This window comes from Cuculus canorus, chromosome 4 (genome assembly GCF_017976375.1).
Source record: "Cuculus canorus isolate bCucCan1 chromosome 4, bCucCan1.pri, whole genome shotgun sequence".
Taxonomy (NCBI): Eukaryota; Metazoa; Chordata; class Aves; order Cuculiformes; family Cuculidae; genus Cuculus; species Cuculus canorus.
Window position 1 is genome coordinate 9,124,761 of NC_071404.1, and position 27,353 is coordinate 9,152,113.

The 27,353-nt window shown below is 41.7% G+C and overlaps 2 protein-coding genes across 4 annotated transcripts; both read right to left on the reverse strand.

The window, feature by feature from the left end:
• Positions 1 to 568: 568 nt before the first annotated feature.
• LOC104054952 (uncharacterized) lies at positions 569 to 14,884 on the reverse strand. 3 transcript variants are annotated; one of them, XM_054065548.1, is made up of 12 exons: positions 14,709 to 14,884; positions 12,579 to 12,695; positions 11,449 to 11,553; positions 10,594 to 10,710; positions 8,236 to 8,385; positions 7,641 to 7,778; positions 6,861 to 6,977; positions 5,735 to 5,842; positions 5,209 to 5,322; positions 4,804 to 4,917; positions 3,849 to 3,991; positions 569 to 2,910 (listed from the first exon to the last, which is right to left on the reverse strand). In XM_054065548.1, exons 1-10 carry the CDS (start codon positions 14,867 to 14,869, stop codon positions 4,812 to 4,814), a joined length of 1,233 nt encoding a protein of 410 aa, XP_053921523.1. In that variant the 5' UTR covers positions 14,870 to 14,884; the 3' UTR covers positions 569 to 2,910; positions 3,849 to 3,991; positions 4,804 to 4,811. The 3 variants fall into 3 exon arrangements, with proteins under 3 accessions (XP_053921523.1, XP_053921522.1, XP_053921521.1); XM_054065547.1 differs by having other exon boundaries at positions 3,849 to 4,020; XM_054065546.1 differs by having other exon boundaries at positions 576 to 2,910; positions 3,849 to 4,037.
• A 979-nt stretch (positions 14,885 to 15,863) lies between these two features.
• TMEM129 (transmembrane protein 129, E3 ubiquitin ligase) lies at positions 15,864 to 27,244 on the reverse strand. The gene is made up of 4 exons (XM_009556009.2): positions 26,998 to 27,244; positions 23,773 to 24,247; positions 20,965 to 21,124; positions 15,864 to 20,127 (listed from the first exon to the last, which is right to left on the reverse strand). Exons 1-4 carry the CDS (start codon positions 27,200 to 27,202, stop codon positions 19,879 to 19,881), a joined length of 1,089 nt encoding a protein of 362 aa, XP_009554304.2. The 5' UTR covers positions 27,203 to 27,244; the 3' UTR covers positions 15,864 to 19,878.
• Positions 27,245 to 27,353: the final 109 nt, after the last annotated feature.

Sequence of the window (27,353 nt, forward strand, 5' to 3'; positions counted from 1 at the left end):
CATCCATGCTCCCACAGGAAAGTTAGCTACGCTAGCACCTCTCCTTTCCCACACACTTCTATGCAAAACAGAACTGTTTTCCTGAACCAAGGATATGCTTGAAGTTCAGCACAGGCTCAAAACACATACAAACTACTTCCTCCATTCTCAGAGATAAGATAATTTGAGCAGCATGTTTTTGAATGGCATGTTTATCTGAACACATCCAAGCACAGAGGACAGCCTGGAAGCCACACAGCACTTTTAGCATAACATTACATTTAGATTAAATTCAATTTAACAAGCACTATCTGCTGTAACACAGCTTAGGGATTACAGCTGCCTTGCATCTCTGTTCTTGTCAGCGAAGGAAATCCTTCAGAAAACCACTTTCACACCACTGTGGGAATTTTAAGGGGAGGAGAAGATACCCTCATCACTGTGACCTCCAAAGAGCAATTTAAAAGCAAACCAAAAATGCACGTAAACAATGGCGTATCAGAACTGCTAGTGAAGGGCTGTTTCTACAAAGCACAGATAATGTATCATCCGTAAGGAGATTCTCCCAGTGGAAGCATGCCAATAGGAGATACAAGTCACTTCTTCAAAGAAATTATTTCAGAGTTTATTTTGGCTTAATTATGAACTGAGCACAGACTTATGCAAACTAGATTTAATTAAAATAGGTAAAATTAACAAAAGGTTATCAAATACAAACTGGGGAAGGAGTACCAGACTTCAGCTTTGCTTACTCCAGTTGTAAACTCTTATGTCAAGTAGCCGTGGATAAACAAGGCAATGGATGGACTGCATTCCAGTTTTAACTACTCTGTTTAGACTGATGAGGGTACTGTTATTAATTAGAAGACATCACAGTGGTTCTACGTCCAGTGGCAGCACCACATTAAATGACTTTGGCAGGCTTCAAACCTTATCTGCTCAGTTTAATTTCTTTCCTTGTGCTAGCAAAGCTTGTCCATACATACAGAACCAGGATTAGTGAATAAATCTGCCCCAAATTTAACTGCTGCAGGGAGACTGGTAATTCTATTCCTAGTCAAAGTACATTCAACCAAAAAATATAAGATCTTTTAAGGACTGCTGAATTACAAACCTATGGATTTGTGTCCATAAATCTACTGCAGGCCGTGTCCATCCTAGGCAAAAGCTTAAGGGCTCAGACAACTGAGCTTAAGTATTTCATAGCAGCCTATTACTCTCACCCAACAGCTCTATCCTCCCCCCAAGAGGACACCTTTCTCATGGTAGAACAGGTGCAGGGGATTCAGCTGCTCCCTTCCACTACGTTATGAAATATAAGTTCATTATAAGACATCAGAATACAAGCTGAAGGGTTAGACACAACCCAAATTGTGCTGCAAACTCCCTACAAGAATTTGATTTAATCTCTGAAGATTCCTCCTTCCCCCTTTTAGCAAGGCTAAGAAGACCCACAAAATAGACAACACACCTTAAAACACTCACACAAAAGGAGTACTGAACCGACATATTCCTTTTAGAACAAAACTCTGGCAACATAACAGCAATAGCAGACTAACAAGGATTTTTAAAGTTCAAGTCTTTAATTATTCTGCATAAAGACAAAATGACAAGAAGTGTCAACACATTCCCTTATTTACAACCATCATAAATCACATGGAAGCATGCACACTGGAACAAGAAGGTTCTAAATATTACTTCTTGGAAGAAGTGCTGTACAGGTGTGTTCCTCGTATGTACACCCTCCATGGTCTGTGGTGTGACTGAGCCACCCTTGTGCTGGGACACTACTGAACACCAAGCCTGAGCGTGCTGGGAAATAAGATTTTGCAATGGACTGGGAGCAGCTCCTGGGGAAGCAGCTTACTTCCAGCAGTAGCACAATAGGCTTTTGGCCCTTGGGGACACTGCCCAGCCCCACAGAAAGGCTGCTGTGTGTCATCCCTATCCCTAGCACTGCCATCACTCTGCAGGGGCCGTGCGAAGAGCCAAACTGAACTCCTGCAGAGACAACTCCCAACTGTAACAGACATCTGTATCCCAGTACGGGCTACATAAAGTGCCATTTCAAAAAAAACTTAACTACCATATGAATCTGGTCTAAACTCCAGTGTTGCCACAGCCCTTACTTTGGCCTCTGAGCACAGTGCTAGAAGAGTAAAACAAAGGAGAGCCTACCTCAAGACCATCAAAGCCTTTAGACTGGACACCCCACACCCAAGAGCAGCTCCAAACACTGCTGCTCACCTCCAGTAGGAACAGCAGGCACTGAGCTCATCCTGATACTCTTAGCAGTAGATCAGCTCTTTAGGTCAGGCTGCAACACACAAAGGCAAAATCCACGTATTTAGGCTGTGCTGCTGTTCAGTCACTTGCCTCCTTCAAGAGAGAGGTTTGATTTTGATAAACCATCTACCTTTCCCTTCTCTCCTCTCACTAGGCTTAGGCAAATGCTAGCTTAATATATCTTACTTCAGAGAACGGTAAATAAGCCCAATGGATAATCATCCAATCCAAAAGCTAAGAATAGTTTGTCTTTAACTGAAGAAAGGTTGGAATTATCTACATTCTTCTGAAGCACTTCTTCAGGCTGGATGTACAATTCTGGTCCAGTAGAGGAAAGGGTGTTTAATTCCACAGTTTAAGGGTGGCATTCTTCACTTTGACTCAATATTGGACCAATTTGCCAGCATAACATTAGCGTACTCCAAGTAGTGTGATCTCCAAATGGTACAGCAGCATCCATCAACTAAAGCAGCCTTTACAATATGATGTATACATCATCTGCCAGCGCAGGAAAAGCAGGAACACTCTCACAAAAGCTTTAAGGAACGTCCATCATCGTTGCAGCACAGGCTTAACGAAATTTGAAGTTTTACACTTGAGGCAGAGCTTGCAGAAAACAATCTATCCTTAAAGAACTGCAGAAACCTAAACAAAGAAGCAGATAAGTGTTTTATAAATACAATATATCTAGTCATTAACAGCAGAACACTTGCTCTCTTAAGCTGTAGTGTTATACAGTATATTACAGTAGCAGTAAATGGAACACAGCAATGCATATGGTCAAGTTTAACGCACAATATAAAAGACAAAGCCATGTTGGCCCTACTAAAGAAAGTATAACAGATAGTTTGAGAACACTGTTGCAGATAGCTTTGAGAAGAAATTATTGGAAAAGTAAAGAGACTTCTACATACTCTGTATTGCTAAGTTATTTGTCAAAGACCAAACGAATTATTTGAGCTGATCTTTCCCAACCCTTCGGATCACTTTCACCAGCATGTTGTCATTAATTCGTAAAACACATTTTTCTCTCAATTCTAATTAACACATTCCTGCCATATCTTACAAGTGTCTTATTGAGTAAGGTTTTTTCCTTTAAAAGCAACTAGATATATTCCAACTTCTAGACATTTATCTGGGCTCCAAATAGACATATTTATTACTCCTGCTTAAGACAGAAATTTTCTTATAGCAAAAAGGCTGGTGGTATGGAATTCTACTATCTAGTTTCCAAGCAACATCAATTTTCCACAGATGAAGTTGCTGCCATTTGCGAGTTAAAGCTCATCACACCTAAAACCACAGTCAGGGACAGTGTCTCTCTCAAATATTGGTGTCTGCATCCCAGGAAACTGGTGTGTTGCTTCTCACAGAAGCTAGTTAATTAACTTTCTACGTTTTACACGTCACAGAGTTCTTCAATTCGAATAAGCAATTATGAAACTGCTGGGTATATATACTCCTTACTAGAGTCTTATTTACCACAAAGACAACTGGAAAGCAGCTAAATATCTACTGACTATGTAGAAGACCAGAAAGGCTCTCTAAACAAACTGTGATGCATGGAGACACGCTGCTTTTACCTGCACATTGCACTTTATGTTGATTGCACATATGCTGACTGCAAATCTCTTCCTCTTTCAGTGCAGGTTTTATGAGACTGCACCAGATTTCCAAGACTTGGTCTGCTCATCTCAGACTATACTCCTATTCTTCAAATCATTTTCTGTCACAGGAGAAAGTCCTTTGATAATTCTATATACAAAGAGACACTAAATATTTTAAAATATTGAATTAGTACTTTATAGAAGTGAATCCATATTAAGTATTATTCATGCTTCAAGATTTTAAATAAAAAAAAAATCAATAAAGTCGATAGAAAAACATACCATTAGCATACTTTTTTTAAAAAAAGCTCTATCTGCTTTTTCCTCATACTGCTAGAATTCAAATCCTAAGCAGTGTAAAACTAATTGTGTGCCATATTCTTAATGTTTTTTTTTTTAAATGAAAGATATTCCAAGATCGCTGTTAAATTGGCATTTATATCCTAGTCCATAATATTTCACAGCTGGTATTAAATGTAGACCAAAGACAATCATATTACACAAAAGACTATCTGCTAACAAAAGTTCTTTGACTCAAGATACAACCCATCCCATCAAGCACCACAGGAGTCTACAGAACTTTAATTGAAATCTATTGCTGCAAATGCAAAGCTGTGACTTCATCACAAAAATATTACAAGGCAGAAAAGCTGCTACTGTAATAATTTAAAGAACTGGCACTTCTCATTTGGTGATAAAACATGTCTTCTCGCTGAACAGGTGCATTTTTCAGTTTACTAAGTCTGAAGTATTAGGTCTTTGAATTAAGGAGCTGCATTAAATACGTGAGGATGGGATAAATAACTGCTATAATAGGAAATTAAAAAGAGAAACTGGTCTTCTTGAACTGAGCAGTTGGATTCTATAGAATGCCACTGCATATGGGCTACTGAAACAGAATAAGTAAAATAAGCAGTCAGCATAAACTCACCTTCGTATTTAAATTTTTTTCCTCATTAGTCTATCTTCAGCACCTGCACTCCCCCATCCCCTTTCAGGGCACTCTGACTGACGGCCTTCCAGAAAACCACTGTGAAGTTTAAGCCTACAGATAGGAAAAAAAGTCCCAAAGACTAAGTGGCTTTATTATGGTAACCTTTTTATATTAAATACAGCCACAACCTGCTATTTCCTCCAATACAGACTACAACATAAGGACAGAACTTTACCACACAACAAAAATATTGGCCAACACATCCCTAAGAAGATTAGTTAAAAAAGAATAAATACACATTTATAATAAAAGCCTGGATTGAAAAACAGCAATAAGGCAACTACGCTTCTAACTTTATATGCCAAAAAAAAAAAGCCCCTGATCAATGAGTTGCATTCATACCTGTCCAGTGTGCAGTCTGCATCTCTGCAAGAGTTGCTGTCAGAAAAAAAGAAGGTGCTTTTTTTCTGTTTCTGATTGCTCCATCCTGAAGAGGAACTGGCTGGAATTGCGTCACTGCATAAAAACAAATATCTATCATTGTTGTCTGCTATAAAACAACTCTATCTCTCAAGAGACAGAGAAGCAGCTTCCAGTTCCCAGGCTTGGCAAGTGAGAGGCCAGTAACAACCACAGAGACAAATTCTGTAAAATGCTATCGCTTCCCATAAGACAAAGAGGGTGGAAGGGGCTCAGCATCATCCAGCATTACTTAATGGCAGAAGCAGCAGAAAGCAGTAGATTGAGGGTCAGACAGGGAAAAGCCAAGCAAACTCAAAGAATAAAAAAAACCCAACCTACAACATGCTGGAGAAGAAAAAAAAACCCATAGTATTAAATAGTGAAGGAAAAGGAAGTTAAGAAAACCTGAAGACACTTTTCACAGCATAATAAACAAAAAGAACATCATAATCTTCATGGTATTTACCTTGTTATTTCTATGCCATGTTGTACTGTCATTACTTCGTCATTTTCACCAAAGGCTTCCCACTCCAAGCACTTTGAAAAAGCCTCCTGATGTCCCGAATCAGTAAGACTAGAAAGAAAGTGAAACCATCTGAAATCATGGATGTTTTTACCACAGTTCCTCTTAATTCTTCTTAAGGGGTCTAACTAGAGAGAAAAAAACATGCCTGTATAAATGTTTTTACTAAGGCTAGTGTGAAAGATCTACTAAACCCCAAAACCCATAAATAACTGTTCCATTTTTTTTATGGTTCTGACAACACTTTAGAGTTAAACACAGCCTACCACTCCTCATTTCTAGGAACACTTCTTATGCAGCAGCTAGGAAAGGGGGGAAAAAAGGGAAACATGGTTAAAAATAATCCCTAGGGGAGTAGTTCAATTCTTGAACAAATTGATATAAAGAACATGTTACCCTGAAAAACTCTAGTCTTCTGTCATCCGTTTTTGAACATTAATTTCACTCTGTCCTAGTTACCAGGCTGAGTGACCAACTCCTTGTTCCAACAAGGATTTTTTTCCATGCCATCTTTCAAAAGGCAGGGAAAAGCTCAATCAAAATACCCAAAGCTTCTTTCACAAGCATTCATAAACGCATAATCCCTGTAACACTTGTAGTAAACATAACATGGTAATAACTAATCAGGCATTTTCAGTATTTGTCTGGGAACACACACTGGGTTCCATTCTCTTACCATAATATTCATCAACTTGTACACAACCTGCAAGCCAAAAAGCAGAATGCAATGCAGGTAAGAGGTACTGGAAATAACTATGGCAGACACCTAAATTTCAGAATAACAACCTCTGAGCTAGGTTTCATGAGAAACCAAGAATAACACATTAGTGTTGCTTAATTTACACAGAAAATATAACCTATGTTTTGTCTTCTGACACTGAAGTTTCTTCATCTTTGCAATGGATCACTGTAAATATTTGCTGTCATACGACACAATTATTGTGGCATGATTGCCTTTCATTAAATTGCACACACATTTAGATGAAATTAAACCTATTATTAAATGGAGGAATAAATACCAGTCATATTCCCAAAGGCGGTTCATACTATGAATGAAATCATTTCATACCTTCCCAGTGTGTGGTACATATGCACATAATGGTTTCTGCTCTTTGAGACCACAGAGGAGTCAGAATTGTTTCTCCTTCTGCGTTTCCATAGAGGAGAAGAATCAGGAGAATGGGGACTACAAAAAAATGAGACAGATTTTACACATGCGTTTTTCATCTGTGTTTAAATGCTTATTGGAGTTCTGCAAAGTAATGGCACATACTACACAGGAAGACTTTGATGTATGATTCGTCAGTCACAACAGAGGAAAACAGAGAAAACTGCTCACATTCTGGTAACATCTCCACTGTATTTTGAGCAGTAAACCCAGCCACAACTGCATGAGATGCAGAATCATTTCCAGTTCCAGACGCACTCCCCTAAACCAAGGTATCTCAGTAAACAGAGAAGTGCATGAGGTGCTTCGCTGTCAGCCTCTCTGCCGTTCAGATGCAATACTGTTAATTAAGGATGGTCACTCTTGCTTCTGAAAAAGTTATCCTATTTTCAGCATACGCCAAAGTGGTGAAAAACCTCAGGCACTCCATTCTGTAAACAAAGCAGGAAAGACCACTGCCTTTTTCTGCTGGTAGTCATGCAATACTCTAATGCTGGCAATTTCTCCACATTCAATGTTCTGTACTGGTGATGGATTGATTCCATTCAACAGCAGAAGCCCCAAACTCAAAGTCAGAGCATCAACTGCACTCACTCACTAAACATTTCCTAAAAAAAACTGACAGCATCAATGTGTACTGAATTATTTCAGTAAGCTAACCACAAAAGTTTTATCTCATACCTCTCTGGCATGTAGTCAGCCTGTCTGCACTCATCTTCACACTCATTTCTCTTCTGCATTTCATCAAACATAAAGGAGTCAGAATCATCCTGGTCTCTGCAGAACCATTCTTGGCAACTGCCTGAGGGTTCTGTATTACTAATAAAAGAAGTGAAAAAAAGGGATTTAAAATACTACCCATCTAGCTCATCACTCCAAGCAGAAGACAGTTAAAACTGCAGTAATAATTAACAGTTCATCTCATATGACATACAAATGGTGCAAACAACTGCAACTTGCACCACAGGTCAATTACAACACAGGTAAAACTATTTTACCTTGTGCTCACCAGTGTAAACACACAGGGGCAGGGAGCGTGCTACTACAGACAAAGCAAAGGCCTTCCTCCCCAAAATGCCTCATTGGAAATTATTTTAACTAAATAATGGGATTATCTTGAAGACTAACAGAATTCAAAAGGAAAACAAGGCATTCAAGGAGACTCCCAGTTCTGAACCCAACCTCCTCTCTTGCTCCCAGTTAGGAATGCTCTAAAGGAAATTGAGTCCTCCTGTGAAGCAAGAAACACATGCTGACTTAATTCACCCATACACACACTGGCTGCAGATCCCAGGTTTCTTCAGTAGGAGGATCCCAGGCATGCAGTGCTATCTTCCACAGCCTGATCTGCTGGTCCCAGGATCTACGGCTGTACTTCTTAAATTTGTTGGGAGTTCTAGGGTGAACTCCTGGTATTCGCTGATTCCTGTAAATACACAATAACATTTATTATTTCAGAACATGATTTTTGTCCTTTAAAAAGACGTCCTCAGTCCATCAGATCACACAGGTATCAATGGCCTAGTAAAGTTTTCATATTTTTAAGCACTTAACCGAAATGTATTCCAAAACATTGTCAAAAACAGACCGCACAAGCAACAACTAACAATACCAGGCTCAGTCAGACCAGAGGTTGGTTCAGTTTGATACTGACAGCTGCCAAAAGCAGATCCTTACTCCCCATAAACAAATACGAAACAGAAGAAGTGTTAACTCATACTCCTTCCTCATACTCCTTCAACAGTACCCTAGCCTCTAGCTACTTCTACCTGTTTTCCTGAGTCAGGTGCGTATTTTCCATATTTAGTATCTTACTGAATCTGGCAGGGATGGAGTGAACTGCCTTCATAGTAGTCCCCATAACGCTGTAGTTTTGATTTATAGCTGATAACACACTACTTTTTGGCTATTGCTGAATAGCATTTGCACAGCTTGAACCCCTTCTCTCTCTCTCTCCCCACTCTACCCCACCCCATCCCAAAGCCACAAAGTTGAGGATGAACAAGTAGCTGAGAAAGGAAGCTACTGGGACAGCTGATTATCCACAGAGATATTATTCCACAACATACAATGTCATGCTCAGCAATAAAAAAAAAGGGCAGAAGGACAGGTGTCTTCAAAAGTGGCCACTTCTTAGAGGCTGTCAGGGAACCACCCCGCTTGTGGGAAGTAGTAAATGACTGCATTTGCATCCTTTGCTTCCCTCCCAGCCCCCTCCTTTCCTTCTTTCACCTATTCACGTGCCCTTATCTCAATTCATCAGTTGGCCCACTTTTACTCTCCTTATTTGTTCCCTATCCACAGGGGAAAGGGAGGAAGCAAGTAGCTGTGTGGCTACTTGGCTGCTGGCAGGGCTCACCCCCTAAATACCTTCCACAAACTTTCATTTCACCACTGTCCATGCATTATTACAATGGTGATTGCTGGAATTCATAACAGCATTTGTCTGTTGGGAGTACAGGAAACAATGTTCTCCCACTCTCCGCGTAAAATCCAATTGATATGCCTTTCCACTGAATCTACAGTGGGCAGACACTACCACAATGCTGTCTGGGATCACCTCATGGCTGAAGTGCTGTTTCTCTGACGGTATCCCAAACCCAGATCCTGCTCATGACAGATTACTGGAGAGCTCACTCCAGCTGTCTCTTCAGTACAAAATAATTCTCTTTATATTCCTACCATCCTGGAGGTGGCTTTTAAGCCTGGGTGGTGGTGGTGAAGCATATTACAATAACATGCAATACAAAGTGCCTTGGGACCAAGTGTTTCACTCTACCAGCTTCACAGATCAATTCACTTCACCATAACACTTTTTGTAGGATAACAGATCCCTGCTAAGGAACAGTACTATAAATTTCCCCGTTAAAACACCACCCAGAACACATTTTCTTTTCAAGTTTATCCAGTACTTTTTTTTTTTCTGAATGCTGTTCTTGCTCATTTTTATTCTCCACCAATGATTTAACTGACCACAGCACAGCTATGCAAGTCCCAAGCATCACCATAAGACTGGCTGCAGTCCTACCTCTGTTGACAAGTGAAAACCAAAACTACAATTCACAAAGCTCTTCAAGGAACACAGATGCACATCCACACATTAGTCAAGACTAACTTCCGAGTCTTGACAGCTCTGCAGTAAGCAGAGGGGGCTGGCAAAGAAATCTTTAGTGCCTCAATTCACAGACTCTGAAACTCAAAGTAGGATGACAGAGGAAGCAAAAAGTCCAGGTTTTGATTTGTTACTTACTAATGAATCACTAAAGACTGCTTTCCCCTACCAACACTGAAATGCAAGGCTCTATTCAGTCCTCATTCAAAGCTGTAATTTCCTGATATCAACAAACTTCATTCTGGCTTAAAAAAGGTCACCAGAAGCGTCACAGGGAATTGATAAATACAGAATTTATTTAAAGCACATTTGCAGTAACAATACAGCCAGCTTAAATTTCTCCCTAACTAAATTTTCTCATATGCAGAAAATACCTGGCTTCTCTTTGATAGAACTCAAATCGATTCAATTCTTCTTCACTTACTGTTCATATAATTTTAAGAGAACTAAATCTGTGTGCTGATCTACACACACATCAGGAACAAATAAAAGAGTGGACACTTACAGCATGGTACAACTTACTTTGGAACTTCTTTAATGTATCTGTCATAAGCAAGCGTATTCTTTCCAAAATTGATCTGTTTTTGTCTTCTCCTCAGAACCACTTCATCCGTTTCCCTTTCAGCTGGATTAGAATTACTCGAAACAGAATCAGAATTCAGTTGAAAAGAAACTGAATAGCTTTACAAGTTATATAAACACATACTCTAGAACTGCAAGTATTCTTACTCTGATAAGATAGTAAGCACATGTCTTACTTCACTAACTTACAGAAGTTAAAGTTGTGCTAACCATAACACATGCTAACATAACCATATGTGCTAACCTGCAACAAAAACAGTAGGTTTTGCAAGCTCATACGATTGTAAGAAGCAAATATATGCCTGGGGGCACTGGTGCTAGAGCCGCTGCACTAGACGCTTACTGATACTCCTACAAGCAGCAAATCAAATAACACATGTTTACGGCACATGTGTGCAGCAACCTCCTAACATGAATATGAGAAAGCTTAAACTCAACAAAAAGATGGAAAATATAAAGGAGACTAGCTCGAATGATCTAATAGTCATTTTTCTATACGCCTCAATGGCTGGTGTTCGTTCTCTTTCTTTCACTAGATAGTATTTTTTCTTATGGAAAGTAGTAATGAATATACAATTTAAGCTGAAAAAGAAGAGAATGTGAAATGACCATACAAGCAGCTTTTGAGTTAACACTTCTCAGTGCTACTCTGTCCTTAACACTTCCTTTAGGCTTGATACAAAATAGCTTGGCCGTGTTTCAAATCTTCATGAACGCATGTAAAATAGTTGGAGATGATCACATAGTTATTGCTAAAACCAGTACAACAATACTTAAGAATTATTCAATACCTACGTCATCATCTTTTTATTTGAAGTCTTCATTATTGTGCCTTCTTCTATTCTGCTTTCCCAGTTGGGGCAGCTGGAAAGGGGCCCAGAATATTCTGGTGTTGTAGAGCTGGAAAAAAATGAAAATTCAATATGGATATTTGATGTACAGAACATATTTAATGAACAGAAACTTCAATAGCAGACAAAACCAGCCCCACAGCTGTAAAGCACGGGCATGCCTCTACTTTATTTCAGTTCAAAGTCAAACAAATCAAAACATTTCAGCTCAAGTCACCTTCAGCAGTGATGCAAGATTGCCAGTTTTACTTCACGAGGAAAGAAAATGGTCATAACATGAATTTCATGTCAGAACATAAACCTGACCACTTCCCAAAATACTTCCAGTTCAGCCAGTGCAAATGCTTCTCTCTCCTACTTGAGGACCTTCTCAATACTGCCACTCCATTAAAAAGCGCAATTCATTAAGTTAGATAAGGTCAACATCATCAGTCTAGTCACTGCTCTCTGTTGTCAGCTAAGGACTTTACGAAGGCCAGAGGAGTTGCTTAAGAAAAATGTCCACCACATCAGCAGAATTAACATTCTGTCAGACACCACCATATCCCAACATAACCCTTTCAAGAACATGAACTCTGCTGAGTAAAGCCAAAAAGGTAGTTAGGAAGCTCTTACTTAAATAATCAGTTGGATCACTGACGTCCTCTGAGTGAAAACACACTAAGCTCATTAACTTAAAGCATAAAAAATGAAAACTATAATGCGAGTACACTGTCAACTGAAGAGACAAACATAGTTTGCCGATGCTCACACGTAAAGATGTGTAAGCAAGTGTGAACAGCAACAGCAATTGCTGTTTGGGACTAATACCGAAGATCTCAGCAATAAAGGGCTTAAAATACTGCATCAATATATACCATCTCTCTCTTTCATATTGAATACTTGCTAGTATTATGGTATGTATTTCCATTAGCCACACTGAATGGTCTGCTTTTGCATAACTCAGTTTATAATTTGCTACCTGTGCTAATGTATTATTAGAAAACCTTTAATCACATAAGAGGGCTTTATTGGATTCCTAAAGAAAAGTGTAGCAAAATGAAGATTTAAACAAACTTTATGTTTATTCTTTACCTCTCCAGCCATTGGTCTAATTGTCTGCATGGATATTCATTCAACAACAAAGAATCTGAATCATTCCGGCTCCTACATTCCTGTTCTTGCTGCCAGCAATGTCGATGTTGCACACAACTAGAAAATAAGAATTTTCATCAGAAGTCAAGTCACTGAGCACTGCCCATACAAAACAAATACGGATGATCTGAGTATCATCATTAATAGTTAAAAAAATGCTGATTTGGTATACAGATATGCAACTTGCACCAACCCACTCAGGCAACGCTAACTTAACAAAGGTGTTAGACAATGCAAGTGCTGAGACAATGTTCTTGACTAATGCAATTAAGACACTGGAATTTTAAAATAAACTGTTAATATTTAGACAAACAAAAGGATATCTTTTCTCTATTCGCAAACAATGGGAAAAAAGCCCCGAGGACTGTCACCAGTGTTTATGGAACTGCAGACATGTGCCACCATTCATAGATTGTCCTCTGTCAGGAATACGTTACTTGATATTTATGTATTGTTCTATCCAGCACTAAACTCACCCAAGAGGCAACTACAGAAACTTCATTTTGACATAGGAAAACACCACGTCTAAGGGGAATTAGGTCAGCAGTTTATGTGGAAACATGGCTACACAGGTAATTCTTTACCAGACACTGCTGGGGAATCCTCACAAACAAGCATGGGACAAGAAGCCAGAACAAGACACTTGCAACATGCTGGAAGAACAGACAGAGATTGCTCAAGGGTTAAGAGTTATCTACATTTTCCTCAGTTCTGGCAGCTTTGACTTCTTAAATGATAGATTAAACAAAATACCCTCACAGAGTCTACCAACATCAGACTTGACCTCTGGGCTAAGGACCACATCTGCAGATCAATCCACCACCACCTGCTCATGAGAACAACCCTATACTGCAGACTCCACACAGCATGCCAGCGAACAGCATGTGTACTGGTTTGTATGCGCCAGGCGTCTGTGCTTTTACAATAAACAATAGAGATGAAAAGAAGACTTTTTTGTTACTTTAATCCTTCATTAAGAACCTGTGATTTCTTTCCCTTCCTCCTCCACCCTGGCTGGCTTCGGGAGCTTCCTGCTCCCAGAGGGCTCAAAGCTACTGACACCCTGCACAAACAGCTCATTCCTAACCGCATATCTAGGCAAAAGGACAATTTCAACACATTCGTTTTTCTGCAAAGCTAGTATACAGGTGAAAATGACCACCATCAACAACAATTACTCAATTTAAAGATTTCAAAGAAATAGAGGGGATAATAGAACATTTTTGGGTTGGAAGGGACCTTAAAAACCATCCAGTTCCAATTCCCCTGCCGTGGGCAGGGACACCTTCCACTGGATCAGGTTACTCAAAGCCCCATCCAACCCAGCCTTGAACACCTCCAGGGATGGGGCATCCACAACTTCTCTGGGCAACCTGTTCTAGTGTCTTGCCACCCTCAACGTGAAGAATTTCTTCCTAATGCTTAATCTAAATCTTCCCCTTCCAATTTGAAGTCTTTCCTCTTCACCCTATCACTCCATGCCCTTGTAAAAAGGTCCCCCTCAGGTACTGTGAAGAGGAGAAAAAAGAACACGTTCCTCTCCCTTCTCCTGTGAGGAGAAAAAAGAATACCTAGCATGCCTTGGGTACAACACTATTTTAAAATCCAAAGAAAAAAATCCAACTGAAAATGAACCCTTTTAAAAACATTCCAGTGTATTTATATATAACAGCCTTCCTATACTTAAAGTGGGCGTACAGGAAAGCTGGGGAGGGGCACTTTATCAAGGAGTGCAGTGATAAGACGAGGAGGAACAGCTTTAAGCTGAAGAAGGAAGATTTATATTAAATATTAGGAAGAAATGTTTTCCTGTGAGAGCGATAAGGCACTGGCACAGGTTGCCCTGAGAACTCGGGGCCGCTCCATCTCAGGTGTTCAAGGCCAAGGAGGACAGGGCTCTGAGAACCCCGAACCAGCGGGAGGTGGAGCTAGAAGGAGATGGGCTTCGAGGTCCCTTCCAACCCAAACCCCGATTCCCTCCCGCCCGCCCGCCCGCCCAGCTCACGGTCAGCCTCAGACAGCGCCGGGACCCCCAACCGGGCTCACAACAACACCTGGCCACCCGCTTACCTGCCCGGCTCCCCGCAGAACATAGCTGAGACGAGCGCCGCCGCCGCCGCCGAACATGGCACCCGCTCCTCAGCGCCCCTGGGCCGGGCCCCGCATGCGCACAAGCTCCCCTTGACTGCGTTGGGGCCAGGGCGGGAGGGGCTGCGCGTGCGCAAAAGCATCCTTTGGATGCCCTGGGACTGAGCGAGAGGGCGGAGCACATGCGCACAAGCACTTGGGGCCGGCGGAAGGGGCGGCGCTCGGACCGGGGCGGGAGATAGCTCATACGCACAAACTCCATTTGTGTGCGCAGGGACGGGGATGTGGGCAGGAGCAGAAGGGGAGGGGCGCACGCGCGCAAAGGAGCGCATGCGGACAAACCCTCTCTGGCTGCGCTGGGGAAGGGGTGTGGAGCGAGAGCAGAGCAGATTGCGCATGCCCACAAGCTCCCCTTGGGTTCGCTGAGACGGGAGTGTGGGGCGGAGGCAGAGCAGAGGACGCGTGCGCACAAACGCTCCGTGGTGGGAGCGCATGCGCATAAGCGCCCCTTGGCTGAGACGGGTGTGTTGGGGGAAGGGGAGTGCGCAAGCGCACAAGTTCCCCCCGGCTGGGCAGGGACGGGGATGTGGGGGGCGCGCGCAGGGCTGCGCATGCGCGCACGGCCGCCCTGGGTGGTCTGGTGTGGCGGGAATTCTCCTCCTTAGGGGCGTTCGAGGCCAGGTTGGACGGGGCTTTGAGAACCTGATCCCATGGCAGGTGTCCCTGCACAAGGCAGGATGGCTGGGACTGCATGGTCTTTAAGATGCTTTCCAGCCCAAGACCTGGACAGGCTGTAGAAGTGTGCTTGTGCGAGCCTCGTGAGGTTCAACAAGGCCAAGTATAAGGTCCTGCTCCTGGGTCAGGGCAATCCCCATTTTCTGTACATGATGGGGGATGACGTGCTTGAGAGCAGCCCTGCAGAGAAGGACTTGGGGTGCTGGTTGATGAGAAGCTCGACATGAGCCGGCAATGTGCGCTTGCAGCCCAGGCCAACCGTATCCTGGGCTGCAGCGAAAGAAGCGTGGCCACTTTTTCAGATGTGGTATTTCCCATGATGTTTACTGTCTTGTGAGTCCTCCACCCCTAAAAGTTTTAACTGGTAAACATAATTTTAAAATTAAACCCAGGAGTCTTACAGAAAATCAAATATATTTTTATTCAGTTCTTCAGAAAGTTTTAAGATTAACTACATGTATTCATTTAGCCTTTTCCTTAAAGGCTATCCAAATAATACTGTACTTTTTAAAACAGGTAAGCTAGGTTAAAAAAAAACCAACTACAAATAAAAAACCTTGCAGTATGGTATATCTTTGGAAGAAAATGTCTTGTAATGCATGTCAGAGCTTGAATAATTGTATTTCAGCTCCTTACGTATCTCAAAGTCAACATTTCTTAAGAACTGGCATTCAGAACTTCAGTGAGTTTTGTCTTATTTAGCCTGGCTGGAATGTTACATAGCTGGAATCTACCAGGTTTCAGCACAATAAAAATACTCAAGAGATGATATAATAAGCTGGTATTTTGGTTCCAAGTTATGGCAAGCCTCATGATAAACATGATATCATCAGCGTATCATGGATTCAAAATGTATCCTGCTTGGACAACATGACCTTTTTTGAGTAGCAAACTACGTTAACCTATATTTTGCCAGTATTTTCTGGAATGCTACAGTTATGGAAATAACACAACTGTGGGAAAAAAGCCACAGCTCATGTTTTCACAAACACTTAAAGAGCTATATAGCACGTAGGGGATTTGGGCTGTTCATGTATACGCACATATGGGGTATCTATACTGATGCTGTGCATCCACATACAGATTGTCTTATTGTAATGACGTTATATTTACATAACGTGCTTCAGATTACTAATATTGCCTACTCACAAGTCAGGTGGAAAAGCATACACACCACTGAAAAAGCAACACTAAATAACTAATAATTAAAGCAAATTATGTGACTATTTTAGCCCATGGGTTCATTTTCTCTCACAAAAGTGCTGTAAAAAGACCAATTCTAAACCCTGTCCTTATGTTTAAAAAATGTAACAACACTTGGTAGGAGGCAATATATTTCTTTTTACCACAGAGAAAGATCTTCTCTAGAAACAGCTTTACACATGCATTTGGTTCCTCGGATGATAACTTAAAGCTATCAAAAGACAAATGCCTTTTTTTGTACTCTTATTTCACGTTCAGTGATTTATTAAAGACAAATGAGATATCACCTGATGGTGTACAGAAAGGTCATAGTTTCTCCTTCTACTGTCTCTAAGAAGACTATATCATACAGATTTTTGACAAGATAGTTTTCTAACCAACCAAACCTTTAAGAACTTACAAACTCTGGAGGCATGCCAGATTACTTTGAGAAGTTAAACTTGGGAAAAAATGCTTATTTTCAGGGCTTTAAGCCAGGCACTATTATTAACAGTAATCATAATTTTATTTTGGTAATTATTAATAAGTTTCCTAAGAGGCACTTCTGTGGATACTGCACAGCCATTAAGAGATGCAAAAGTATTATACATTTATGACTCTTACTTGGTTGCACTGTTAGACTGGCAAAAGAGTAAGATGAATAAAAGCAAAGCTTCTCTGAAATGAAAACTTCCAAACAATTCAAAAGTAGATTCCGTACAGAACAACTCTACTGCACAAGCCGTTAGGAGACTAAAGCTCTTATCACATCGGATACTATTGGTAACTGACCTGGTTTTTTTGTACAAAGCCATCTGCAACTGCTGTATCTAAGTTTCTCAAGGCCTTTACTATTTTAACTTTACCTATTTTTACAATAAATATTTTTATTCCCAACAGGAAAAGAACCGTAGGAATTGAGTGACTGTCAATGGCAAAACCACAACTCCAAAATCCTACCCTCTCTTCTGCAACTATTTCAAGGACTGCATCCTTTAAATCTGTGCTGATTGATGTATACTTTCCAGAAGTAAATGGTACAAAATATGATTTGTAAAGGCTGCTGTGTAGCGAGGAAGCACTTGTCAGATGACACCACTTGGCCCTATAAGAATCTTCCAAAAGTTAAAAAATACTGCAAAGAACATTTCAAACTTCCAAATTACTTTTCCACTGAAGGACTGGAAAATATTTTAAATTCAATCACTAATCAGCTCCTTGAATTTCAGACTTGTCAACAAATCTGTCTCAAAATCAGGAACTCAATTTAATCCTATTCAAATGAAAAGGGACATGCCACTGAAGATCTCTTGGGAAAGAGAGACAAACCCATACTACCAGTCTCAGCGTGAAATTTTCACTCTGTAAAATCCAAAACAACAGGTAATGAGAAGAAAGAAAAATTACCTTCATTAACAGGTAGTATAGATAATTGCATAGTAGATGTTGTATTTGTAACAACTGAGATATGGTCAAGCGATTAGTGTCCTTAAACCCAAATAGTTTGGACTTTTATAAGTGCATATTGTTAAAAAACCCAAACAAAAAAAACCAACTCCAACAATATAACATATATGTTAGTTCTCAAATGATGCTGTCAAATCTGTTTGCAATTCCTTATCTTTCTCCACAACACGGCTTGCAGCCACATCTGTAACCACAGCTGTCCTGGCTGGCTGGCTCTAAGTGCAGTTCACTGTATCCACCATGCAACCTGTAGCCAGGCTGAGACTAAAGAAATCTTTCATGGTTGTGCTTCCCTTTCATGGTTGTGCTTCCACTACTTCTAACGTTTTTAACATCCTGCCACCTATTCCTGCCCAAAGCAGTGGCCTGTCATCGTAATAGAGAGATTTTCTGGTAATCACTGGCATTTCATCTATGCTAGTGATTTACTGATAAGATCTTTCTGATTATAAAGGTGTGGAGTATTAGGGCTTTAATTCTAGACCAAAGCATTAAAATATTCCTTTCTTTTGCCTTCTGACCCATCCGTCTGCCTGAGGTTACTACTCCTCTGATGGACAACCCAAGGAAGTGAATACCTGCCTCTTAGCCCCTGCATTGCACAAGCCAGTGCATCAACTCAAACACACATCCTCCAGCAGCTTGAGGCTTTTCACCAAGTAACAGTTCATTGAAGGGTGTGATGGACAGCTAGAACATTAAGGATTACATTTAGCTCTAAGAGTAGGGCTCTCTCAAATGTATGGAAAATGCTTTGATTTCAGTTTACAAATTATTCTGATGCAGATCAGATCAAGAAGTATGCATCAGTACCCAATGAATATTAAACCAGCGACTACTGCTTATGATCAGTCTGTAAATTTCAAGCCTGAAAAAGTTTTGTTAATGATGGTCACTCTTCAGGCATTGAACATAGCAACGTATACCCCTATGATCCTTTCATCTCTTTCAGAGGAAAGGTTATCCTCAGGAAAAGCTTACAGGATTTGAAACACCAGAGCATCCTTTCAGAATATTTAGACAGTTCAGAAGTTTGCTGCACTCTCTTCAAATGTATAAAAAAAGTCCTTCACCTAAAGAACATTGAAACTCTAAGCAATGTAGCTATACGTAGTTTTAGCAGATGTTTCTGAATCCTTCAAAAAATAAGCAAGAAGCAGATTAATGGAATAAATGGTTCCTATTTGAGTTGTATATCTCCAGGGATTACATTCCTTAGCCTACAGAAACCAATCTCCTCTATAAGTGGAGGGGACCAGCAGAAGGAACAGAACTGGTATACCTATTTGATGAACACTTGTAAAAATTAATAAGAATTTTACAAATGTATTAAAGAAGAACAAAAGTACCAGTGAAGTCTAAGCAAAGTAATCTTCTCAGTTAGCCCTTTACTGAAGAATCAAAACTCAAGTTAACTGTAAAAATGTAAAGAATTTAACCTATGTTAAAACTTGAACAGAAAATAGTACTGCAAATATTAAGTGATACTCTTATTCCATCCAAGACATAAGAAAGCAAATGTGGGTTAAAAAAGAAAAAAAAAAAAAATCCCCAAACTGATATCTGGTGAATAAAACCCAAAGATACCAGTAAAAGTGGAGAGGAACTGAAAACATTTACATCTGTTTTTAATACTGTAAAATAAAGCTTTGGAATTTGTACCCCTGTAAGAACATGAAGTCCCAGAAACAAATCTAACAGGTGTTTTAACCAAACCTATTATGAAATACATTTGAATTTAAAAAGTTAAAACATATCAAATTATTATTCATCGTATTATGCAAACATCTAAAATGCAGAATTTGGCTCGGCAAGTTGGACAAGGCACGTGGCTCGACAGCCAGGTCTCTGGGTGCTGCTCATCCTGTCGGCTGGCGAACCATTTGCCCATGCAGGTGAGGCACCACATGGGACGACAGTAGCACTGCTGGCACTCCCCTTCATTTGGCTCCTGGCAGTTCTTGATGAGCTTGATGTTAGCGATAGTCTGCATACACCCTATGCATGGCTCCAGCTCCTAAAGAAGGAGAAAAATATCAAAATTATAAACTCCACAGAATGGTTTCTGTTATTTCTCTTCAAAAGCATTTAGAAAATTATCTCCACCCAAGCGGTGCAGCAGGAAGCTGAGCTGGGGCAGAGCCTCAAGGCACAACTGCCCCACCAGAAGATACCAGATGCTTTGAATCTCCAGAGCTGTGTTTTATTGTAACGCCCTCTAATTAATGAAAACAAAGTATCTCTGTAAACAGAAAACCCAGAACTGCTGCCTGAGACTGATTAAACAAAAATGACTCGAAATAAAACATCTTTTCTCTATGAAGAGTGAGTTCCACCTGTTTCCAGAGCACAGCAGCCAGAGCAAGGTAAGCGAGCAATCACCTTTATCATTCAGATATACTATTCTTCAAAAAACATACCAATATAAAGTAAGGAAAATAAACAAAGCAAACAGTTCTTACCACTTATTACAGCAAATGGCTTTTGCTATCATCCATCTTTGTAATTAAGAGACATAAATAGCAGAGGACACTGGGTCTCTATTGAACACAGTGGGCACTCATCTCGAAGGACCAGAAATTTACTTAATTTTTCTTGGATAATATTGCATTAATTGATATTTCCCCAACATTAATTATGCCACGTGAACCTGCAGTTGCACATAGAGAGATCATCTTGCTATGGAGTGTTTAACAATAAATAATTAGCATTTCCTATATGTCTTCCAGCCAAAGCTCTCCAAGAACTTGACAATGTTCAAAACACAGCATGGTGAACAGGCACGGAGACACAAATCCTATTTGTGCTGCTATTGGTTTAATGAAAAGCTATACTTTTGGACAGAGAATCTCACCTGAGTGCTTGGAACAGAATATGTCTGGTTAATTTCCACCAGAGATGTAAAGGTTTCTAGAAATAAATCACTAAGGCTTTGATGGATCACAACATTAGCTGCATTGCTGATGGGAGCACGGAGCTTTTCTCGGAGCTCCCCATACTCTGTGGAGTTCAACCTGAAGAAGAAAGGATAGAACAAAATGTTACCTTGATTATTGATTCAGATACCTTAGTAGCACATGGGTGAGGTTAAGGTCAGAAAAACAAATCCACAGAAAAGCCATTTAAGTTGGTACATTCTAGTGAGAATAAATACACAGTGAGCATTTTGTTTTCTTCTGCTGTTTAGTTGTTGTTGGTTTTGACACAACTTAAGGCAACAGAACATATCTCTGTCAGGTCGCTGACAGGATATGAGAGGAGCTAAAACACCACATAAAAATAAAAGAAGGCTTTTGAAGTAATCCTCATGAACAAAAGCAGTACAGGTACGTAAATCATGCATTAACTGTAAAGAACTGCATTCACAATTCCTGTCCAACTTTTTAATGCCAATTCACTTATACCATAGCTAGTTTATAAGCTCACAAGGACACATGCACATGCCATGCATGACATGGTGATAAAGTACATATAAGTGTCAGAAGAATGTCAATCAGGATCAGTTTCTGTGATTTAATTTTAGACAAAACCTGGAATTTCACAAGGTTACAAACAGCTGCTAAACATGACTTACACTTTGGTTTTAACAAGCTGCATTCCACACTAGATTCCCAAAGTCTCTCCAAGTGAGGTGACAGGCCTCAAGTGGCACACGAATCCTTGTGCAGATCCTGCAGTGACACAGCACTGTTGTCACCTCTTTTTAATCTAACAGTTCTGAACTGTAGATTCAGAACTCCCCACCTCGACATTTGCACTCATTAAACAGCTTTCATAGAGAAGCCCTGGGAACATCACCCCAGAATTCCTCATTCTTCCTACCACTCACTGAGTTCTTGGAGCCCAGTACTATGAAACACAAGCTTAGCTTTAGCTCCTGGTGCGCTCCATTGTTTTAACTGTTCTAGGGTAATCTTGTTTGTTAGCAGATAGTTTCAGTGCCAATAACAAAGACCTTTGTATCCAAAGGAAAAATCCACATTGAACACACAGGGAAATGTGGCCTGCCTACACAAAAGCATTTTTCTTCCAGAAACATCCCACTGTATCTAATTCTGCTTCTGGATAATAATCCCGTATCCTTAATAAGGGAATTTTGTCCTAGAGCACTTTTCCCGAACCTTGTATGACTGCATTCTAACAGAGATTTGCTATTTCTGACACATCTTATCAGAAGAACTTTTAAACACTCCTCTCACTGCTGTTCTGTTCAGCCACAAATAAAATTCGTAGGGGCTGGATTTTTTTCCCCTAAAAGGACTTGCCAAAGAAGCCAAGATTTTCTCAGCTGAAGATATAGTTTTATCCCTCTGGCAGTGAAGCGCTTAGAGAAGAAAATCATTAGCTGTTTAATACTTATTTGGTCACCACTTTCACAGATCTATAGAAGTCTCCTCTTTTCTTAGGATTGTAGGATTTTGTAGGATTTGCGTACAGAAAAGATGAGGAGGGGCTCTTTATCAGGGAGTGCAGGGACAGGATGAGGGGGAATGGTTTTAAGCCAAAAGAGGGGAGATTTAGATTAGATATTAGGAAGATATTTGTTTCCCGTGTGGGTGGTGAGGCACTGGCACCCAGAGAAGTAGTGGCAGCCCCATCCCTGGAGGTGTTCAAGGACAGGTTGGATGAGGCATTGAGCAACCTCATGCAGTGGGAGGTGTCCCTGCTCATGGCAGGGAGTTAGAACTGGAAAATCTTTAAGGTTGCTTCCAACACAACCCATTCTATGGTTCTATGATTGTCACACCTAACCTCTCATTCTGAGCTCTGTTCACCTGGATACCTAAAACAATCACCTCTATGCCTTCCTCAAGCTTGCCAGGACCCCTCTGTTTGCCTACAAGTCTGGTGATCTGCCTGCTGTTAATTACCCAGTAAATAAATGCTGCTGAGAGCAAACAGCAAATACACACCCAAGTGCTCTTCCAGATACATACTTCTAGGAGCACTAGCATGGCTTTGTGTACTCCTTTTAATGAGACAATGACAACAAAGACTTTAGCACTATTCCAGTCGGTGTTACAAGCTCCTGCAGGACTTGTACTTTTGCCTAGCTAGACAGAGAGACTGCTGGAAAAAAGAGCATGGAAAACAAGCCCTAACACTTCACAGCACGGTTTCTGTGATTTACTGCTACAAAAACACATAAGGCAGAAATGGACCAAAATTACTTCCTTGCTTTAAGGGCAATTAGCTTGCAGTAGCTCAGTGAGAACTTTTCTGAGCAGCAATAAAATTAGAAGCCTTGAGCACAATAAGAATAAAGAAAACAAAGTCTTGGATGAACAACCATTAGTTATAGACAAAATAACTTTCTCCTCTGATATTTGGAGGACCAAAGTCTCCCTTTCATTCCTGATCACCTTTCACATAGGTTTTTCCAGTTACTTCTTTCTGCATCCAGCACAATCCTCTTCCTGAGTGGATCAAACAGGGTAGTTGTTCAACCATTCTGCATTCAATACTGCAGATGGATGAATCTTTCTAAACAACCTTTCTTCACTGCAGTGTGTGGCAGAACTGCATGTACAGCATCCCTGAACACCAGGCAGGGAGCAAAAAGGAAAGGATGGGACCCAACGAGTCTTCAGATCTGCCACAAAAGCACTCCATTAGCACTATCAAATAGCACATACATAACACAACGGGGTAGTTATTTTACCGGATATCAAAAGCTTTCACATAGGGATTATTACTGGCCACACGGATGGTGAGGAACTGCACAGGCATGTTTGAATCTGGGGTGAGTTCATGCTGTCTGGAGTCAGTCACTGTCAAATGAATGTCCTGCTGCTGGGCAACGTGTAAACAGTAGGTGGTCACTTTAATCACCCATGTGTCCGTAACAATCACCCTTGCTCCTGGGGCTCCCGTAGCAAATTTGTCAATTCTCCTAAATTCTGTATTGATGGAAGAGGCTACTGCCCTCCAACCCGACTGTGGAAGAGCATGAACAGCAAGTGTTCGGGCTAACGGATGATTATTCCAGCCTTTCCGTGACCAGTAATATGCCAGGGCACCGGTGACTGCTGGAAAGAGGACAGCAAAGAAGAAGAAAGTTTTCCATCCTTTCGAAGCCAGGTAGAAAAAACATAGATGTTTTTCAGGTGCAGCGAAGCACATACCAACGTAGTAACCTGCAATGAAAGACTTATTTTCAGAAATTAATTAAGTACATACACAGACATATACCCCTGACTCTCACAGTTATCCAATCAGTGAGCTCACTTCCCATATAAGTGATATTAGTTCTCCAGCTCCTTCACCAGCTTCTTTGCTTTTCTCTGGACATGCACTGATACAAGAAAGAGTTACTATTACAAAAAGTAGAATATCTTTGATATAAACTAAAGTGGAGTTAAGTTTCATCTAAGTAATTGCATTTTTTGAAAGTTAGACAGAACGTCCCTCTAATAATGTGTTTTCTTTCAAACAGTGAAAGAAAACTCTTTCTTTCCAGACACTGTTCATTCTTTCGAGATGATACCATCTTGTGTTCAGCGTGATCTGTGCTGAACAGATATGTCTTCTACAGTCACCTGTGTTTGCAGTCTTTCCCTATCTCAGGTGCAAAGTCATGCAGAGCTGGAGCCAGCTCCAAATTAGCAAGAGATTTCACTGTTATGAAGTTCATAATAACATTAGAATTAGTCCTTGGAAAGTAACAGAATATGCATAAGATTTCTGGTAAAGTTTATACGTATGTAGGTGGGAAATACATTCTGTAACCAGCTCTTGTCTCATTGCAAGCAATTGATGGAGATTACTCCCTCAAGTTGCCCAAGCCTGATAAATCATAGAATGGTATGAGTTGGAAGGGACCTTAAAGATCATCTTGTTCCAACCCTGCTGCCAGTGGCAGGGACACCTCCCACCTCCCAGGCTGCCCAAGGCCCCATCCAGCCTGGTCTTGAACACCTCCAGGGATGGAGCAGCCACAGCTCTCCTGGGCAACCTGTGCCTCATCACCCTCATGGTGAAGAATTTCTTCCTAATGTCTAATCTAAATCTTCCCCCTTCTGATTTAAAGCCATAAAGGATGCCTGCTATCTAAAACTCCAAAACAAGTCTTAGAGAGTTTATTTGCCAGCATTTTCGCTATCAGCACCAGCACCTCAACGTCTTTCTTCTAACAAGGGCCCCAAAGTGAACACAGCATTTGAGGTGCAATGCCACTTGATTTCCCCTCACCTGCCAGGATGGACGAGGCTCTGAGCAACCTGATGCAGTGGGAGGTGTCCCTGCTCATGGCAGAGGAGCTGGAAATGGAGCACTGCACCTCCCATACAAGGACAGGCTGAGAGAGTTCGGGTTGTTCAGCCTGGAGAACAGAAGGCTCTGAGGAGACACTATAACGGCCTTCCAGTACCTGAATGGGCTACAAGAAAGCTGGGGAGGGACTGTTCACAAAGGCTTATAGTGATAGGACTAGGGGCAATGGCTATAAGTTGAAGAGGGGAAGATTTAAACTAGACACGAGGAGGAAATTCTTCATAATGAGGATGTGAGGCACTGGCACAGGTTGCCCAGGTAAGTTGTGGCTGCCCCATCCCTGGAGGTGTTCAGAGCCAGGTTGGATGGGGCCTTGGGCAGCCTGATCAGTGGGAAGTGTCCTTGCCCATGGCAGGGGATTGGAACTAGATGGAAGGGATCTCAAAGATCCCTTCCAACCCAAACCATTCTATGATCTTTAAGGTCCCTTCCAACCCAAACAAGTCTATGATTCTATGATCTTTAGGGTCCCTTCACCCAAACCATTTTAAGTTTCTATGATTCTATGATCTTTAAGGTCCCTCCCAACCCAAACCAGTCTATGATTCTGTGATCTCTAAGGTCCCTCCCAACCCAGACCATTCTATGAGTCCATGATATTTAAGGTCCCTTCCAACCCAGACCATTCTATGATCCTTAAAGCCCCTCCCAACCCAAACTATTCCACAATTCCCTGATCCCTCAGGTCTCTCCCAACCCAAACCATTCTATGATTTCATGATCATTTAGGTCCCTCCATCCAAACCATTTTAAGTATCTATGATTCTACAGTCTTTAAGGTCTCTTCCAACCCAAACCAGTAGATTGTTCTATGATCTCTAAAGTCCCTTCCAACTCAAAACCATTCTATGATTCTATGATCTTTAAGGTCCCTTCCAGCCCAAACCAGTCTATGATTCTATGATCCTTAAGGGCCCTTCCTACTCAAAACCATTCTATGATCTCTAAGATCCCTCCCAACCCAGACCATTCCATGATTCCATGACCTCTAAGGTCCCTTCCAACCCAGACCATTCTATGATCCTTAAAGCCCCTCCCAACCCAAACTATTCCACAATTCCCTGATCCCTCAGGTCTCTCCCAACCCAGACCAGTCTATGATTCCATGGTCTTTAAGGTCCCTCCCAACCCAAACCATTCCACGATCCCCTGATCCCCTAGGTCCCTCCCAACACAAACCATTCCACGATTCCCTGATCCCTCAGGCCCCTCCCAACCCAAACCATTCCACGATTCCCTGATCCCTCAGGTCTCTCCCAACCCAGACCAGTCTATGATTCCATAGTCTTTAAGGTCCCTCCCAACCCAAACCATTCCACGATTCCCTGCTCCCCCAGGTCCCTCCCAACCCAAACCATTCCATGATTCCCTGATCCCCCAGGTCCCTCCCAACACAAACCATTCCACAATCCCCTGATCCCTCAGGTCCCTCCCAACACAAACCATTCCACGATTCCCTGATCCCTCAGGTCTCTCCCAACACAGACCAATCTATGATTCCATGATCTTTAAGGTCCCTCCCCACCCAGACCATCCCACAATCTCCTGCCCCCCCAGGTCCCTTCCAACACAAACCATCTCCCACCCCCCTGCCCGCCCCAGTCCCTCGGCTCACCGAGGGGCAGCAGGGCGTGCGCCACCATGGTGCCGGTGCTGCGCCGCAGGTGGTACTGCACGAAGGCCGCGTCCTCGCTGCCGAGCCAGGCGCCCAGCAGGCTCTGCACCGTCAGCCCCGCCGAGCGCACCTCGTCGGGAGGGAACACGAAGCACACGGCGAACACCACGTAGGCCAACGTGAAGGTGACCGCCGGGCTCTCCATCCTACGGCTCCCGGCGCCGGATGCGGCGGGGACGGCACCGGGCGGCGCCTCAGGCCCAGCCCCGCGGGGCGGTTCCGCCGCGGAGACGCGGAGCGCAGCCTCCCCGCTCCGGATCCGGCAGCGCAGCTCTGGGAGGGGGGGTCAGGCGTGG

Excerpts from the sequence above, each read along its gene's own strand:
- LOC104054952 (XM_054065548.1), bottom strand. The coding sequence starts at position 14,869 with ATGCTTTTGCGCACGCGCAGCCCCTCCCGCCCTGGCCCCAACGCAGTC. Across the intron at positions 6,978-7,640 it reads GCTGACTACATGCCAGAGAG|TCCCCATTCTCCTGATTCTT; the intron begins GTATGAGATAAA and ends ATTTTTTTGTAG. Across the intron at positions 5,323-5,734 it reads CATGGCATAGAAATAACAAG|TGACGCAATTCCAGCCAGTT; the intron begins GTAAATACCATG and ends GTTTTTATGCAG.
- TMEM129 (XM_009556009.2), bottom strand. The coding sequence starts at position 27,202 with ATGGAGAGCCCGGCGGTCACCTTCACGTTGGCCTACGTGGTGTTCGCC. Across the intron at positions 24,248-26,997 it reads GCACGCCCTGCTGCCCCTCG|GTTACTACGTTGGTATGTGC; the intron begins GTGAGCCGAGGG and ends CTTTCATTGCAG. Across the intron at positions 21,125-23,772 it reads GTGAAAGCTTTTGATATCCG|GTTGAACTCCACAGAGTATG; the intron begins GTAAAATAACTA and ends TTTCTTCTTCAG.